The 18,641-nt window shown below is 41.4% G+C and overlaps 1 protein-coding gene across 4 annotated transcripts in view; it reads left to right on the top strand.

Annotated features, from left to right (window-relative positions):
* The window catches only part of LOC147123667 (charged multivesicular body protein 3), a 113,927-nt gene that overhangs the window by 31,759 nt on the left and 63,527 nt on the right, over positions 1–18,641 (top strand). For 2 of the 4 annotated variants that reach the window (XM_085975498.1, XM_085975499.1), the window contains 3 exons: positions 13,982–14,121; positions 14,646–14,761; positions 16,423–18,492. In XM_085975498.1, coding sequence (XP_085831624.1) covers positions 13,990–14,121; positions 14,646–14,761; positions 16,423–17,965 — 1,791 coding nt within the window. In that variant the 5' untranslated portion in view covers positions 13,982–13,989 and the 3' untranslated portion in view covers positions 17,966–18,492. Of the gene's footprint in view, positions 1–4,994; positions 5,543–13,981; positions 14,122–14,645; positions 14,762–16,422; positions 18,493–18,641 lie in introns of those variants that run through there. The other 2 variants (XM_085975497.1, XM_085975501.1) reach the window with 2 other exon arrangements.

Raw genomic sequence — 18,641 nt, 5'->3', positions numbered from 1 at the left:
CCCATCAGATTTAGAAGTACCGATGCCTTTTTATCATCCGCTACTTCATTCGCCTTGCAATATACCTCCACTCTTTCCACATATGTGGTCCAATCTTCTATATCACTATCGAAAGCAGTAATATTGCCAGTCTTCGGCATCTTGAAAATCTAAAATGGCGCTTCCCGCGCTTTTCCTCCGTCCCCGATGGATCAAAATGGCGCTTCCCGCGCTTTACTTCCCCGCCGAGTTAAGATGGCGCCTCCCGCGCTTTCCCGCCGCTGCCGCTGCTGCCAACGCTGTTCTCCGCGGTTCCCATTGCGACCTGCAGCTTTTCGCGGTATTTCTATTTTTTTTTTATATATCGCTTCAATAGTTTCTCCGTTACTTAGAGAACCGTTCCCGTCGTGGAGCGGACCCTCTGGGACTTTCCCCTCCCTCTGCTCAGTCCGAACGCCGACCTGCTTTGCAGCACCGGCCGCGCCCTGAGTGCTCCACCCTCTCTCTCTCTTTGCTTCTGCTTCCCGACTCGCTGCCCGGCCCCGTTGCAGAGCCACCCAATCGAGCTCTAGCCCGCCGCAGCCCAGGAAGGATCAGTGCACTACCTGCCACCAGCCCGTTTAGCTGGTGAAACCACAGTTTTTTGTTTTTTTTTCTTGCTTCTGGCTTCGACCTTCGTCTGAGGAATCGATCCCCTTGAGGTGCTGCCAAATTGCAGGTAAGTTCGTTTCTAACTCATCGCCACTGTTAGATCCGTGTGTTAATGGAGACACAGAATGCAGGAGTTGATTTAACAAGTGTTTACTGAACAAAGTCTGGAGGTGAACTAACTACACAAGACACTACACAGGCTTATATACCCGAGTGGTCACTACTGGTACTACAGTATACAGGGGCTTCAAAAACATAGTTCCTCTTAAAGGTTTAAAGGTACATACACTGCAGGAAGGATATTAGCTCTGATGATGTGGAATCTGTATGGGTAGAAATAAGAAATACCAAGGGGCAGAAAACGTTAGTGGGAGTGGTATACAGACCTCCAAACAGTAATGCAGAGGCTGGGGATGGCATTAAACGGGAAATTAGAGATGCGTGCAATAAGGGCACAGCAGTTATCATGGGTGACTTTACATATAGATTGGGCTAACCAAATTAGTAACAATACTGTGGAGGAGGAATTCCTGGAGTGTATACGGGATGGTTTCCTGGACCAATATGTCGAGGAACCAACGAGAGATCAGGCCATCTTAGACTGGGTATTATGTAATGAGAAAGGATTAATTAGCAATCTTGTTGTGTGAGGCCCCTTGGGTCGGAGCGATCATAATATGATAGAATTCTTCATTAAGATGGAGAGTGAAGTAGTTGACTCAGAGACTAGGGTCCTGAATTTAAATAAAGGAAACTACGATGGTATGAGGTGCGAGTTGGGTAGGATTGATTGGGGAATGTTACTCAAAGGGTTGACAGTGGATAGGCAATGGCAAACATTCAAAGATCGCATGGGTGAACTACAGAATTTGTTCATCCCTGTATGGCATAAAAATAAAACACAAAATGTGACTCAACCGTGGCTAACATGGGAAATTAGGGATAGCATAAGAGCCAAGGAGAGGACATATAAATTGGCCAGAAAAAGCAGTAAACCTGAGGATTGGGAACAGTTTAGGATTCATCAAAGGAGGACAAAGGGATTAATTAAGAGGGGGAAAATAGAGTATGAGAGTAAGCTGGCAGGAAACATAAAAACTGACTGTAAAAGCTTTTATAGATATGTGAAGAGAAAAAGATTGGTGAAGTCAAGCGTAGGTCCCTTGCAGTCAGAATCAGGGGAATTTATAATGGGGAACAAAGAAATGGCAGATCAATTAAATACATACCTTGGTTCTGTCTTCACAAAGGAGGACACAAATAACCTCCCAGAGATGTCGGGGAATGTCGGGTCTAATGAAAGGGAGGAACTGAATGAAATCAGTGTTTGTAGGGAAATGGTGTTAGGGAAATTGACGGGATTGAAGGCCGATAAATCCCCAGGGCCTGATAATCTCCATCCTAGGGTACTTAAGGAAGTGGCCCTAGAAATAGTAGATGCATTGCTGGTCATCTTCCAAAGTTTGATAGACGCTGGAACAGTTCCCATGGATTGGAGGGTAGCTAATGTTACCCCACTATTCAAAAAAGGTGGTAGAAAGAAAACAGGGAATTATAGACCGGTAAGCCTGACATCGGTAGTGGGGAAAATTCTAGAGTCCATTATAAAAGATGTAATAGCAGAGCACTTGGAAAACAGTGACAGGATCGGACAAAATCAACATGGATTTACAAAAGGTAAATCGTGCTTGACTAATCTACTGGAATTTTTTGAGGATGTAACTGGTAGAATAGATAAGGGAGAACCAGTAGATGTGGTGTATTTGGACTTTCAGAAGGTTTTTGATAAGGTCCCGCATAAGAGATTAGCATGTAAAGTTAAGGCACATGGGATTGGGGGTAAGGTACTGACTTGGATAGAGAACTGGTTGGCAGACAGGAAGCAAAGAGTTGGAATAAACGGGTCTTTTTCCAAGTGGCAGGCAGTGACTAGTGGGGCACCGCAGGAATCGGTCCTAGGATCCCAGCTATTCACAATATATATAAATGATCTAGACGAGGGAACTAGATGTAACATCTCCAAGTTTGCAGACGACACAAAGTTGGGTGAGCGTGTGTGCTGTGAGGAGGATGCCGAGAAACTCCAGTATGATTTGGACAGGTTGGGTGATTGGGCAAAGCATGGCAGAGGCAGTATAATGTGGATAAATGCAAGGTTATCCACTTTGGTGGCAAAAACAGGAAGGCAGATTATCTGAACAGCAATAGATTTTGAAAAGGGGAAGTGCAACGAGACCTGGGTGTCCTTGTGCACCAGTCGCTGAAGGTAAGCATGCAGGTACAGCAGGTGCTTAAGGCGGCAGATGGTATGTTGGCCTTCATAGCGAGAGGATTCGAGTACAGGAGCAAGGATGTCTTGCTGCAGTTGTACAGGGCCTTAGTGAGACCACACCTTGAGTATTGTGTGCAGTTTTGGTCGCCTTATCCGAGGAAGGACGTTCTTGCCGTGGAGGGAGTGCAGCGAAGATTCACCAGACTAGTACCTGGGATGGCAGGAATGACATACGAGGAGAGATTGGGTCGATTGGGCTTATACTCGCTGGAGTTTAGAAGAATGAGAGGGGATCTCATTGAAACTTACAAAATTCTAACAGGACTAGACAGACTAGATGCAGGAAGGATGTTCCCGATGGCCGGGGAGTCCAGAACCAGGGGCCACAGTCTAAGGATGAGGGGTAAGCCATTTAGGACAGAGATGAGGAGGAATTTTTTCACCCAGAGAGTGGTGAACCTGTGGAATTCTCTACCACAGAAGGCAGTGGAGGCCAATTCATTAAATATATTCAAGAAGGAGTTAGATATATTTCTTAATGCTCAAGGGATATGGAGAGAAGGCAGGGACAGGGTACTGAATTTGGATGATCAGCCATGATCTCATTGAATGGTGGAGCAGGTTTGAGGGGCCGAATGGCCTACTCCTGCTCCTATCTTCTATGTTTCTATGTTTAAAATCAAAGGGACATTTTAAAAAATGCCGTAATATTTTTTACATGAACTCTTATTTATTAGTTATTAAAAATACTGTAAATAGGGAAAAAGGCAGCTTGCCTGGGTGGGGCAGTTAGAGACGGTTAGTCCTGTGATGACAACTCAAGGAATATGTCAAACCAGAGTTGGCAACCCTAGGCAGAGGCCCAAGGCCTGTAAGGTAAACTGAGGGAGGTGGGGGGTTATAGCTAATACTGAGGAAGAATGCAATATAATACAAGAAGACATTCAAAAACTTACAGACTGGGCAGTTAAGTGGCAAATGAACTTTATTATAGATAAATGTGAGGTGATGCACTTTGGTAGTAGAAAAATAGAAACATCACCTACACCTTAGAAAATAAGAAACTGAATGGGGTAGAAGAGCAAAGGGATCTAGGGATACAGGTAAACAAATTATTAAAAGCAGCATCACAAGTTAACAGAACAATCAAAATTGCTTAAAAAAAAGGGATTTATTTCTAGGGGTATAGAATTCAAAAAATAGTAACGTTAAGTTAAACGTGTATAGGACCTTGATCAGACCACACTTAAGAGTACTGTGCACAGTACTCTTGTCTCCATACTATAAAAAGGACATAGAAGCACTGGACAAAAGTGCAAATAATTATTTTACCAGGTGCCAGAGCTGGGAAAGATTGAACAGGTTGGGGCTTTTATCTTTAGAAAAGACTTAGAGGTGACCTGATAGGGGTCTTTAAAATTATGAATGAGTTGGACACGGTAGATGTGGAGAGAAAAATTCCACTTGTGGGAGAATCCAAAACTAGAGGCCATAAATACAAGGTAGTGGTTAGAATGTGGGACTCACTACTGCAAGACGTGGTTTTGGCAAATAGCTTAGATGCTTTCAAAAGGAAACTAGACGAGTACAAGGGCATGCTGAAAGGCTGAGATGAGGTAGATAGAATGGGAGGGGACACGTGTGGAGTATGAACACCAGCAGAGTAGTTGAGCCGAATGGCCTGTTTCTGCGCTATATATTCTATCTATGTAATGCCCAACGTGTGAGCGGCCAGCAAAAAAAAGACGTACATGTTGTGGCCTGCAACTTTCCAAGCGCTGAAGGTGAGGCCACCATTATAGGGGGAAAAAAACCCTGCTCCGTCAACCATGTCCCTGTTTCATTCCTCTCTAAGCTAGAGAGTTGGAGAAAATAATCAGCAAGCAAATCACTGTTAAAGGGGAGGGGGAGGAGGAACCATGCTCCTTGCAAGCAGGTCACTATTAAAGGAAAAAAATACCATGCCCCTGTTTCAGTCCCCCTCTAAGTTAGAAGGTTGGGGGAAAATAAGCAAGCAACAGCCCTTCATTCGCTACTGAGGGCCAAATTCTGTCGCTCCCGGTTTGCGTCATAAGGGATCATCAACCTTATGGTTATGGAAATAAGCTGCGCGCGCATCATGAGGCGGCTGAAGGCCGGCACCGTGTGATTGGGGCCCGCAAAATGGTGTTCCGTGGCTTTGGGTGGGCCTGAATCTGGAGAGCGACGGCGATAAACACCAACAAGAGAGAGAGAAAGAGACAGTCGCCATCATACATTTGAGAGAGACATTAATCGGGTGGGTGAAGAGATCTGACCGGGAATATTCCAGAAGCGAGTGAGATGCTGCTTGTGTCGGGGCAGCAGCTCCTGGCGTGCCCCGTTTAACAAGACAAGTCAGATCATTATCCGCCCCCCACCGCCGTCTGCTGAAGATGTGGCTGAAGCTCTTCTTCCTGCTCCTCTACTTCCTCGTCCTCTTCGTGCTGGCTCGCTTTTTCGAAGCCATCGCCTGGTACGAGACCGGGGTGTTCGCCACGCAGTTGGTGGATCCCGTGGCTCTGAGCTTCAAGAAGCTGCGGACCATCCTGGAGTGCCGAGGCATCTGCTACGCCGGCCTGCCCGAGAAGAAAGATGTCCGGGAGCTGGTGCAGAAATCAGGTAGAGATCAGCAGGCTGAAAGGAGTTCTGGCCTAAGGTCATCGAGCCAAAACGTTAAACCCCCCCCCCCCCCCCCCCCGATTCTCTCTCCACAGATGCTGCCTGACCTACTGAGTATTCCCTGCACTTTTCTGCTTTTATTATAAATAGTGGTGGTGGATATTTTCCAGATCTTGTCCCCCAAGACATTCATCCACAAGGAATTGTTTAGCCATTTCTTTGAATTTTTGTTTTGATATTTATTTTGTTTTTTGTTCTTGGATATTTTCTGGATCTTGTCCCCAGTCCCTAGTGTTTCTTTGCTTGATCTGTCTATTGCAGTTTATTTTAAGTACTTGGATTTAGATAGTGCCTCATGTTCTTGACACATCTCAAAGCACTTTATGTAGTGAGTTGTTTATCAACGGCTGTTAAAGGAGCATCGTCTTTGATTTGATTTTAGCTATTTGTTATTGGATATTTTCTATATCTTGTCCTCAGTCTCTAGTGTTTCTTTTGCAGTTTATTTTAATTGCTTGTGTTTATATCGTGCCTCATGTTATTGACACATCTCAAAGCACTTTATGCAGTGGGTTGTTTATGAACTGTTGTTAAAGGAACATCATCTTGATGAAAAAAATGTTTTGCAAATTTGTCTTTATTTTAGAACTTGGGTGGGAAGAAAAATTGTGTCTCATATTTGACATGTCACCCACAAGTGGCACATTGTTTTGTTAATGAGTCAACATAAATTTTTTTCGAGAACGAGGGGTCACAGTCTCAGGATACGGGGTAGGACATTTAAGACTGAGATGAGGAGAAATTTCTTCACTCAGGTGGTGAACCTGTGGAATTCTCTACCACAGAAGGCTGTGGAGGCCAAATCACTGAATATATTTAAGAAGGAGATAGATAGATTTCTAGACACAAAAGGCATCATGGTGTATGGGGAGAGAACGGAAATATGGTATTGAGATAGAGGATCAGCCATGATCATATTGAATGGCGGAGCAGGCTCGAAAGGCTGAATGGCCTACTCCTCCTATTTTTCTATGTGTACCAGTGGATGATTATTTGCTGCTTGGCAGCTTTAGAAAGTCTGGCTTAATGTGTGAACGTCATAGTATCGAGATCTATGAAATGATTGTGCCAGATCAGGGCTCTAAAGCTGATCAAGAGACCTAAATAGTTCAGAGGTAATGCTGGTGTCTATTTTTGATAGTGGTTTAGTAAATTTATCCTACTAATGATATACTGATCTATTTTTAAAATGCTAATATGTATGTATCCATTTATTAGTCTATATTTTATAAATCAGCCAATTTTGTGCTTTAGCTGGTGAAGTCCTTTTTTGCATTTACATTTGGATTGAGGTTTGTTAGTTTGAAAGCCACAAATTATTGCATAGTCTTTGATATATTCAAGTTAGTTATGGTGTGTCGGAGGGGCAGAAAATGTTAGTCCGTAAATTTGTGTTGTGTTTTTTTGTTTAGTGTGGGAAGATGTAGCAAAATATTTTGTACTTTTATGGAAAAAATGACCGGAAACCTGCCGTAAAGACTACTGCAAACCATACTATCTACTTAAATGCTAATTTAATAAATTGCTGTATAGGTCACCTGGCCAAACGCTGTTTAAATGATTAGAGACAAGTGATGGAATCAGAAAGGCAAAGGCAAAAGAGGGGTAAAAAAGGAATTTTAAAAATTTGGAAAATTGAGAATAACAGGATAAACTTGCGATTGCAGTGTTGGACTAGACATATTTTCTGCAGGATCGGGGGGGAGGGAGGAATTTCTCTTACCTGTCTAATTACATTTTATCATTGTAAGATAAAAAGATTTAAACGTAATATGAAAGATAATGTACGTACATTCAAAAGATCTATTGAAAGGGTTTTAAGTAATATATTAGAATTCTACAGTTGGATCAGGTTATGTGTCGATCAAGTACAGATTGTTATCTGAAGTCAGCCCTTCTGTTGTTGTTGTACATATTTGACAAGAAAGCATATGGGTACTGCACCTGTCCCAGGTAAGTACTTCTTTCTGAACAGGTGTTTAGTTTCAATGTGCAGCCCACAGGGAGCTAATTTAGGTTGATTTTAGCAGGCAGGTGTTGTGTACACACACTACTATGGGAGGTTTTCGATGTTAAAACTACAAAGTAGGTGTAATTTTTCCACTCTTTCTCCGCCGCCCCCCCCCCCCCCCCAATGCCTGCAAAAAATTAAAGCCCAAAATAACTAAAATTACTTGTGTATTATAATTCATGAATGGAAAATACTTTTTGCAGTTATTACATAATTCCTATATCATGTTTGTTGGTAAGAAAAGTTTAAATTGTTTATTGTAATTTTCTACGGAAACATTTAGTCTCAAGTATAGTAAAATTGTTACATTCCAAATGATTATGGGCAGAAATAATGACCAGTTTAAGTTAATTTAAAGTTCTTTCTATAGCTTATTCCTTCCTTGCCTGTTGAAAACAGCAGGATGGGAAAATATTTTTTTCCCCTGAAGCTGACTGTTTTAACTTTAGAGCAAATGCATCCTGGGCTGGACATGCACTAATGCTGAAACACCCCCTAATTATAGTAATACTAATGCAGAATTCCTTTTATTATTGTAATAACCACATGCTTTGAAAAAAGCTTTAATGTAAAACAAGTGCTTGCCCAGTTTTACTCCACTCATTCTCTTTCCGATTGTAATTCTTTAAACTTTTACTGTTTTATTTCTATTTAATGCAGTACCCCCCACAAGAATAAGTTTAATATTTACCTGTTTTATTCTGCTGCTCAAGTCCCACAGACCACTTTGGAGGTGGAAACCACATTGATAAAATGGGCCTATCTGTTTGGTTAAAAACTCTCCCAAGCCTGTGTGTTTTTCCCAGCCATCTAAAGCTTGAAATGCGCATATTATAAATGTGACTGTCTTTCTAATTTCTGACGCATCATAAAATATCCAACTAGAAAACTACCGTAGGACAAGTATTGCAACATTGCATCTCAATGTTTGTGAGTGAGGCAGATTATTTTGGGGTTGCTGTATGTGCAACATTCTGAGTATCCTAGTAAAAAGATGACAATGCAAAGATTCAGGTAACACTTTCCATTCTGTCTCGCTGGCTACTTTTTTTTTTATTCACTCTCATCGCTATGATGTCAGTAAAGCAGCAACCCAACTGCACACAGATAAGTTAAGTGTGCTGTTGGAAGGAATAAGCTCGCAATGTGTCTAATGGGAACATTTATAGCTAATTCAAGTTAAAATAAAACGGTCGAAATTGAAAGTACTGTAAACTTGTTTTTGAATTTGGTAATTTCAAGAGTGAGTTTAAAATTCTTTGGAATATGTTACAACAGATTTTGACATCATCTGACCGCCACTGTATTACTGTCACCTGAAACCTGTGATTATGTTCTAACACATTCTCACTCATCTAGTTTGTGGAATACAAGTGCCATACTATTTCATTTCAGTCTGTCACTAGGCGTATTTAGCAACACTCGTCCCACACTTTAGAAAAAAAAATCACACTGAAGACAATATTCTGTAACATGTAAAGTTATTAATTTGCCATCTTAAATTGCTCTTGCCATTATCCCCACCAGTGCACTCTCCCTATGCAACTCAGTTTGGAAGGAGATAATTAATGTGTACAGTTTGATGCCATTCATAGTTTATGTAGACATAGCATGAAAATTTCACTTGTCCATCATTATACTTTACTAACAATACTGGATTTCAACAACAAAAAATGACAGCCAGTGAAACAGGATGGAGAGTGCTACTGGAATCATTGAAATATAATCCTTTTACTAGAATCCTTAGAATGTTGTGTATGTAGCAATCCCAGAGTAACTTGTTTCACGCCCAAATGTTGAAATGCAATATTGCACCTATCACTAAATCCTTAACTACTCCTCTTTGAGGCTTAATTTTTTTTAGGAAAAAATTCTGTTCTACTTCAATAAGAAAGTTTTATTGAATATAGATTTTGTATGAAATCTATATTCAATAAAACCTTTGAGTTTTTAAGGAGATAATTCTTTTGAGATAGGTATCTGATGATACCACTTTTGAATAGTGGGATATAAGAATATGTTTGGGCTCCTTCACATGACGTGACTTCTAGCACAAAATAATTTTGCTTCTGTTTCTGAACATTTTCATATCTTTAGGCGAATCATCTACATGTACAGGATATTTAATTAAATGGAAAAATGTACAATTATCCTTTTCTCAAAGTGGGATTTGGAACATTAGTTAAAATAAGACATCTTTTACTTTTCCTTTCAAGTCTGGGAGTGAGGATGTGTGCCAGTGCCATTTTTATTATCACAACTAGCCTGAAAGGACTGGGTGTGTCATTTACACTGAATTGACCAATACACTTTTAAAGTTTTAGAATGGCCATGTCAAGCTGGTGTGTCATTTTAATTCATAGTTCTTTGGATAGTAAAATCTCTGATCTTTATATCACTGGTGTTAGCTTGCTGATTAAACCGGTCGTGCTTCAATGCAAATATAGAATTTTATATAATCTGTTCATTATAACAATAAGCATTGCCTGTTCATTACATGAAATGGTTGCTGACACAGTTTAATGCTAAAGGCAGTATTTTCTATGCAGAGGCAAAATGGTCGATGTGTTCACTTTTAACTTTTAAAAAAAGTTGACATAGAATTCCTTTTTTGAAAAGTGTTTTTTTTGTATCAAAATTTGCTTACCTTTTTTGACCTTGCTGTGGAAAGGTAGGTTATTGGTACTCGAGAAGGGAACAAGGATGAAAGACGGCTACACACTTAGTTTTGTGATGCAAATAGGCAAACTTTTGTGATGTAAAAAAAATATATATATATATATCGTTTTCAAAATGACCACGGCCAATTTTATAGCAGTAATTTTCTCGCTACCTGTTTCTGCTCTCAATGCAAATTTCCTGCTCTCAGGTCTCTTTCACAAGTGCTCTTTTGATGCTACAAGGAAGGGTGAGAATAACCTAGAATTGCCCCCTGAGCCCCATCTCATCTAACGACAGTTCAGCTAAGATCAGTAACTCTGGAGAATTGCGAATCCGTATCGCGCCACGTGCTGGAATGCCCATACAATAAAATGTAGCAAAAAAAAAAATTGGCCTGGATTTTGTGGTCAGCGGTGGTGCCATTCATTACACCTACACTTGCCCACAGACTTTCTATGACCTTTTGTACTGGAATTTGCAGTGATTAGAAATTCAAAACAGGGGATCTTGGGACCTGTGTCAACAGGGCAAGCAACTGTGCATCTCCATGACCAATCAGATTGAAGAATCATTACTGACACGCAGAGTCTGAACCAGGCAGTGTAAGTTAGAATAGTGAATATTTTGCCGAATCATGTACAGAAAGCGAAATAAATGGAGGGAAAGGAAAGATGGGATTATGAGAGAAAGAGATAAGACACAAATAAAAAGTTTTTAAAAATGTAACTTTTAAAAATCTCCCAACAATAACTAAAATCTGAAGGAATGAGACTCCACACTTATAAAAGTTCATTTTCAGTGCCAGAGAGGTTGCTTGGCAGTAATTAAAACTTATCACGCCATTAAAAATTCACTTGCACTTGAATGGACAAGCCCTAACTTTTTCTGGCGTGTTTCGTGGGTATCTATCACGTAAGTACCCCAACTTCATGCCCATCTATGTATTTGCATGCCGAGTCTCTGGGTGAGTTACCGGGTATAGCGCAGCTTCTGGAGGAACATGGCAACTTGGACAGCAACTTCCTGATTTCCGCATTTAACTGCACATGTGCAGTCGCTGGAAGTTGCTGTCCGATTTACTCTTTAATAACGGTGAGCGCTGATAGACTCGCCGTTATTTTTGCTGCAAAATCCGGGCCCTCATGTCTGCACACATTTTCTGTCAACCTTTTTCTTTATAAATTCTCGTGTCCACATTTATAATGGGAACTGCCGAGATAAACTTGTCAGTTGTTTATGAAGGCACTGCAGTGGTGCCAATGACGAGAGGGTTTAATTACAGGATGACAAGTTTCCATGAGACGTGGACAAGAACAGGAAAAGACTGACTGGTCCATTGAACTTGTCCCAAACAGCCGTGACACAACAAAGCATCGTGACTCCTAGTGTTCCCTCCCACTAGTAGTCATGTAATCTCCTGGGAGAGGCAAAACCCAGCTTAAAAGATTTTTTGCCACTACAGGGGGCAGTTAAGAGTCAACCACATTGGTTTGGGACTGGAGTCACATATAAACCAGAACGGCAGATTTCCTTCCCTAAAGGACATTGGTGAACCAGTTGGGTTTGTACGACAGTCCGATAGCTTCCATGGTCACTTTTACTGATGCCAGCTTTATAGAAACATAGAAGATAGGAGCAGGAGTAGGCCATTCGGCCCCTCGAGCCTGCTCCGCCATTCAATGAGATCATGGCTGATCATCCAAATTCAGTACCCTGTCCCTGCCTTCTCCCCATATCCCTTGATCCCTTTAGCCTTAACAAATATATCCAACTCCTTGAATATATTTAATGAATTGACCTCCTGCCTTCTGTGGTAGAGAATTCCACAGGTTCACCACTCTCTGGGTGAAGAAATTCCTCCTCATCTCTGTCCTAAATGGCTTACCCCTTATCCTTAGACTGTGGCCCCTGGTTCTGGACTCCCCGGCCATCGGGAACATCCTTCCTGCATCCAGTCTGTCCAGTCCTGTTAGAATTTTATAAGTTTCAATGAGATCCCCTCTCATTCTTCTAAACTCCAGCGAGTATAAGCCCAATTGACCCAATCTCTCCTCATACGTCATTCCTGCCATCAGTATCAGTCTGGTGAATCTTCGCTGCACTCCCTCCATGGCAAGAACATCATTCCTCAGATAAGGCGACCAAAACTGCACACAATACTCAAGATGTGGTCTCACCAAGGCCCTGTACAGCTGCAAGACATCCTTGTTCTTGTACTCGAACCCTCTCGCTACGAAGGCCAACATACCATTTGCCTTCTTAACCGGCTGCTGCACCTGCATGCTTACCTTCAGCGACTGGTGCACAAGGACACCCAGGTCTCGTTGCACTTCCCCTTCTCCCAATCTATTGCCGTTCAGATAATAATCTGCCTTCCAGATATTTCCAGATTTTTTTTTTTACTGAATTCAATTTCTCAAATTGCCATTCTAGCATTGATGCAATTTAATAGGAATACCAATATTGTCGATCTATGTATTCATCTGCTGAATTAATTCAAATGTTGGAATAAATTTACCATAGATAATTTAGCATTAGAATTGTAGAAAGGGTGCATGATAGAAACTTTGCATAATAGAGAGCCTGCACAGGCGCGATAGGCTGATTGGTCAACTGTGCTGTAAGATTCTGTGATTCTTCTGTGTAGCCAGGGAATAAATGCCAGTTTTCCCCCTTAGTTCATTTTTTAAAAAAGACTTGCATTTATATAGGGCCTTTCATGACCTCAGGACATCCCAAAGTGCTTTACAGCCAATGAAGTACCTTTTGCAGTACTAATTCATTTTAAATGTTCATTAAAAAAAAACCATACACCTTCTCAAAAAGTAACCTCCTCAAGGGCAATTAGGGATGGGCAATAAATGCTGGCCTTGCCAGCGCCGCCCACATCCTGTGAATGAATTTTTTTAAACTCAGTACAGGTAGACTATCCTTTATCCGAAAACCTTGGGACCAGCTGTGTTTCGGTTTTCGGAATTTTTCGGATTTCAGAAGGTTTTCATCTCCGTATCTGACAACAAACACTGTTGCTTAGCAACAGCTTGTAAACACTCTGGCCCTGCCTTGGAAGCGTCTCTGAAGCTGTTGCTAAGCTACAGAGACTTGTTCCACAGCCTGACTGTTTAAAAAAATGCTAGGGGAAGAAAAAAACCTAACAAAACGGCTGCTGATTTCTGCTGTTAGATCGAGGTTTCCGGCTCCCCCTGCTCCGTATCTGAATTCCTTGACTTAGCGGGGGTCTGGGGCTCGACTGCCGCCGCCAGTTGTGGGAAAGCCGGATATCGGCTGACTCCTACACTAAGCTGGCCCGCAAATCAGGTTGGGGGGTGGGGGGGAAGAAAAGACTATCGGACGGGCCGCTGCAGCTATCGGACGGGCCGCTGTATTGTTGGGTTCACTCTCCCGGTACCTCCTTCACACTGCCCGGCTCGGCCTGCAATCTCCTACCCAGGAGGGAACTCTGTGACCCTCTGCCCTGCTCACAAGGAAAGGCAGAGCTCCCGGACTACTCCTGTCATGTTTGGCGCCACTCGGGTCATGTCGTGCGCACGACTTACGTTCCACGAAAAAACTTTCGGTTTTTAGAGGTTTTCGGTTTTCGGAAGTGCGGATAAAGGATAGTCTAGCTGTATATTATTCTAATGTCTTATACCTTCCAATATTTTATGGTGTGTTTTGAACCTCTTTCGGTGTATTTGTTACTGCAGGTGATTTAATGGAGGGTGAGCTTTATTCTGCACTGCGTGAAGAGGAAGCGTCGGAATCTACCGCTAGCACTAACTTCAGTGGTGAGATGCATTTCTACGAGCAAGTGGAAGACACTAAAGATGGGATATGGCTGGTCCAAGTAATTACTTTCTTTTAAGTTTTTCAAAATGCTGTATTAAGGCCTTTGAAATTTTAAAATATTTAATCTTTTTTTAAAATCTGGTTGAAATATGTGAGGGGAGGACTACATTTCACAGGTAGTAGTTTAATAGCAAACAAATGGAACAGCCTCTTCACACAGAATTTCAGGTGGCATTTTAGTGATGTCTGTCACACAGCATGTTTTGTATTTTAATGTTTTCTAGGGAGAAGAGAAATTGCTTTAAAGTAGTAGGCATACGAGAGAATGCTTTCAACATCAATAAGAAATGCTGAAATGCATTGCTTTCACCAGACTTGACAAGTAACTTCCTTTCTACCCCCCGCCCATTGTCCTTTATGCCTTTCTGAAACCAGCATGAAAGAAAGTGCCAACAACTTGGGTCACAAACCTGTACACATTCTGTAGCTGAGCCAAGGTGGCATTTACAGATCAGGCTACAGTTTTAGATAATAGCAATCCTATTTGTTGTTTTGTAATAATCTCTTAACATTATTTCACAGGTTGTGGCTAAAGATAAAGATCCTTTATTGTGCAAGGATCAATGGCACAAGATGATGAAGAAAGTCTCCCAGTTTGGTATACGTACAGGAGCTTTCAATTGTTCCAATGACCCCAGGTAAGTTTTATAGAGTCTGTTCACCATGCAACCCTTTAGAGAGCATGTTTGGGTTCTGTCTGTTAACGCCAATTATGTTACAGAACTATGTCCATTTGTAGTAATAATCCAGCTTTCCTGCTGCTGAATCTGGCCCTTTCACACTTTTGTGAAGGATTTAGCAACAGTGGATAATTGCACATTCAGCTCGTGCAGGCATATTTGCACAATGACTAAGACATGCTTTGATAAATGAAGGAGGGAAAGAGTCACACAGACTGGAATACTAAAAGCACCTTGCTGGCGTGTATAAGCAGCCTGAGAGGCCAGCTGACGTGATGTAAACGGCAGAAATGACATGCACTACCTGCGGTACCTGTGCTTTTTTTCCCCACCAGCACCAGCTGAAATTCCCTCCATAGCATTGCTTAATTAACCTTCGAGCTGCCTCCGATCTGTAAAATAAATGGGATGTTATTTGAGCTTGGATATTTATGATTCCTACCCACTGATATGGATGATTTATAGTGTGTGGTTGTACAGCAGGAATTACAGAATAGAATCATAATTTTTTTTTAATGTAATTGATGTGGAAACAACTGCGGATTACAGCTGTGTATAAAACTTATTTCCATATGATGACTATAGTTTCAGCAATTTTTTGCGTAGTACTTGCTCTTGATCTGCAGCCACAATGGCTGTGAGCATTGGCTATTAACATTTCTAAATCATGATTAACCGAATTTGAAATGTGCATTTTAAATTTATGATGAAGGGTTTCTTTCAGTGTTGTGTTGGAGGTTGGTTCCAATCCCATGGAGACCAAGGCAAGGTCACGTCTATTTATGGCTCTGTTTGTCAGTTTTAACTTGTTACTTGGTTGTCAAAAATGAACCATGTCTTTAGCCATAAATGGCCACACAAAGGCATGAATGACACCCTCTATGACTGACCATGGTGTGACACCCCTCCTTGTCAGACTGCTCATGGCGGATGAGTCAAAATTTCCTGCAAATGAGCATTGGGAAGACGAGCTGCCGTTTTCAGTTCCCGTCTGAACTCTACACCCTTGTCACTGACTCCATACCCTTCCGTTCCACTTCCTTATGCTGAACCAAGTGCAGAAAACCTTGCCAAATTTTTTTGACCCAGAGCAGAACTTCAATCCCCGCATCCTATCCAGCACTTCTGTCTCTGCTCCTCCCTCACCCCTACTGTCACTGGGACCTTTATCCATGCTTTTCTTAACCTCCAGACTCAATTCCTTCAATGTCCCCATTGCTGGCTTACCATTTTCCACCATCCATAAACTCCAACTTGTTCAAAACTCAGCTGTATCCTGCCCTGCTCACCCACGACTCCTGTCCTCGGTGCTCTATATTGGTTCCCTGTCCCCCAGTTTAAAGCTCTCCGTCTAGCTACCTCTCCTCCACCTCCAAATGCCTCCTCAAATCTTACCTTTTTAACCATGCCTTTGATAACTTCCCCTAACTCCTCTTCTGCTCAGTGTCACCTGTGTAATATTTTCACTATGTTAAAGCAGCTACATAGATACACACTGTCGTTCCTGAAGGTGAGTTGTATTTACAAATAATTTAGTAGATAGCTGTTGCTATTTATTTGCATAAGATGTGCAAATAATTATAAAATTTATTCATTGTTCTGTCTACATTTTTCTGTAGATACTGTAGCAAAAGAGGATGGTTGAAATCCACGCTCATAATGTCCATTCCGCAGACTAACACTTCAAAAGGGAAAGTGATGCTTAAAGAGTACAGCGGCCGCAGGATTGAAGTTGAGCATATTTTTAAATGGATAAACGCTCATGTGGCATCTCGGATCAAAACCGTCCGAAGCACTGATCAGCTAATGGAAGAATGGAATAAAAGTGACCGATATCTTGTAAAGATGTACTTGTTTGCAAACCTGGACCAGCCGCCTGCATTCTACTCCGTTCTCAGTGTAAAATTTACAGGTCGTGTGGAATTCATTTTTGTTGATGTCCAGAACTGGAACAATGACAGCCGCATGAAGGAGATTGGTGTACATCAGTTCCCAGCATATATAGTGAAAACTCCTGAAGGAATCTATAAATATGGGAACACTACAGGGGAGTTTATATCGCATCATGCAATGGATGTATTCCTTCGATCATTGCAGCCTGAAGTAAATGACCTCTTTGTCTTAAGTCTAGTTTTGGTTAATTTAATGGCATGGATGGACTTATTTATAACACAAGGTGCTACAATAAAACGATTTGTGGTTCTTATAAGCACACTAGGAACTTATAACTCCTTACTAATAATGTCCTGGCTACCTATAATTGGATTTCTTCAGTTGCCATATTTGGAAAGTTTTTATGAATATAGTTTAAAATTTTTGAGGTATGCCAACACAACCACCTTGGCTTCTTGGGTGCGAGCTGACTGGACTTTCTACTCGTCCCATCCAGCTCTCTTTCTCAGCACATACCTGGGTCACGGTTTGCTAATAGATTACTTTGAGAAAAAACGGAGACGTAATAATAATGATGATGAAGTAAATGTTAATAATCTTGAGTGGCTGTCAAGTCTGTGGGACTGGTATACAAGCTACTTGTTCCATCCAATTGCTTCATTTCAGCATTACCCTCACAATTTGGATTGGGAAGAGGATCCTGATTTGTTGTTGGAGAGACTTGCGTTCCCAGATCTGTGGCTGCATCCATTGATACCGACGGATTACATAAAGAACCTACCGACGTGGCGATTTAAATGTGTCACAGGGCATTCTGAAGATGAAATAAGTGAAAGTTGCCACGAGACTGACAGTGATTCCGAAAGTGAAAGCCATGATGTAGTGTGTAATAAATCAGAGATAAGTGATAATGAAGAAGCAAGTGCACTCCAGACACCCGCTGAAGGAAAGGTGCAAACTAATGAAGAAAGCAATGCCAGTGAGAGAGATACTGGCAACGTTTGTCAAAGCACACCACGGTTACACGGAAACACAACTGTCACTGAAGATGATGAGCCAGATTGGTCTATTTGGCCCAGTAACATGCTGCATTGCTCAGAATGCGTGGTGTGCCTGGAGAATTTCAGAAATGGCTGCTTAATAATGGGGCTACCCTGTGGTCACGTGTTCCATCAGCAATGCATTGTGGTCTGGTTGGCGGGAGGGCGACACTGCTGTCCCGTGTGCAGATGGGCTTCGTACAAAAAGAAGCATCGATTTGTCAGATAAGAACAATCGTCCAGCAGCTGCAGCAATGTTTCCTAGTCTGAAAAATACTTAAGATCTATTTCAGGCTCTTCTTAAATATCTAACACTCAGTATGTATTGTGATGTTCGTTGTTCATGTTTGTGCTTTTTTGTGGTTTAAATTTAGTTTTATGTAGGATTTTTTTTGAGCTGATCCACAATATAACCACACTACATTTACTGATGAGTCTAATAAAGTCGCCTTGTTTATTTCTGGATGCTTTGTAATAGTAACACAGTAATTCTTGTTTATTCTGTTTCAGTATGTTCAACTATTAAAATTGACATCTACCAGAGAACTAAAAAGAAAGACCTTCCGATTTGACATAATTTATTAGAAAAAAAATTTAATGAATTTACAATTTTATTTCTAAAGAATTTCTTTTCCTATTCTGGTTTCAGAATATTGGGCAGTATTTCTTTACATAGATCTGGGGACAGCTCATGATGATTTTGAAGTGAAAACCTGCTTATTGTAAAAGGGGTCAATAAAAAAAATATTAATGTGTGCTGTGTATCCGTTACTTATTTTGAAGCATATTTTTTGAAGACGGTCGAAGGAAACTTGACAGCCTTCAGGGCAGTTATTGAAAGTGAAATAAAACTGAGCGGTTCAGAAAAGCATCTCACGCAGAAGTTTGGGGAACCAATTATTAAG

This window comes from Somniosus microcephalus, chromosome 2, assembly GCF_052327205.1.
Source record: "Somniosus microcephalus isolate GS21.2 chromosome 2, FLI_Smic_1.0, whole genome shotgun sequence".
NCBI classification, from domain to species: domain Eukaryota; kingdom Metazoa; phylum Chordata; class Chondrichthyes; order Squaliformes; family Somniosidae; genus Somniosus; species Somniosus microcephalus.
The sequence above is the reverse complement of the archived record's forward strand: the minus strand, read 5'-3'. Positions and strand labels throughout refer to the sequence as shown.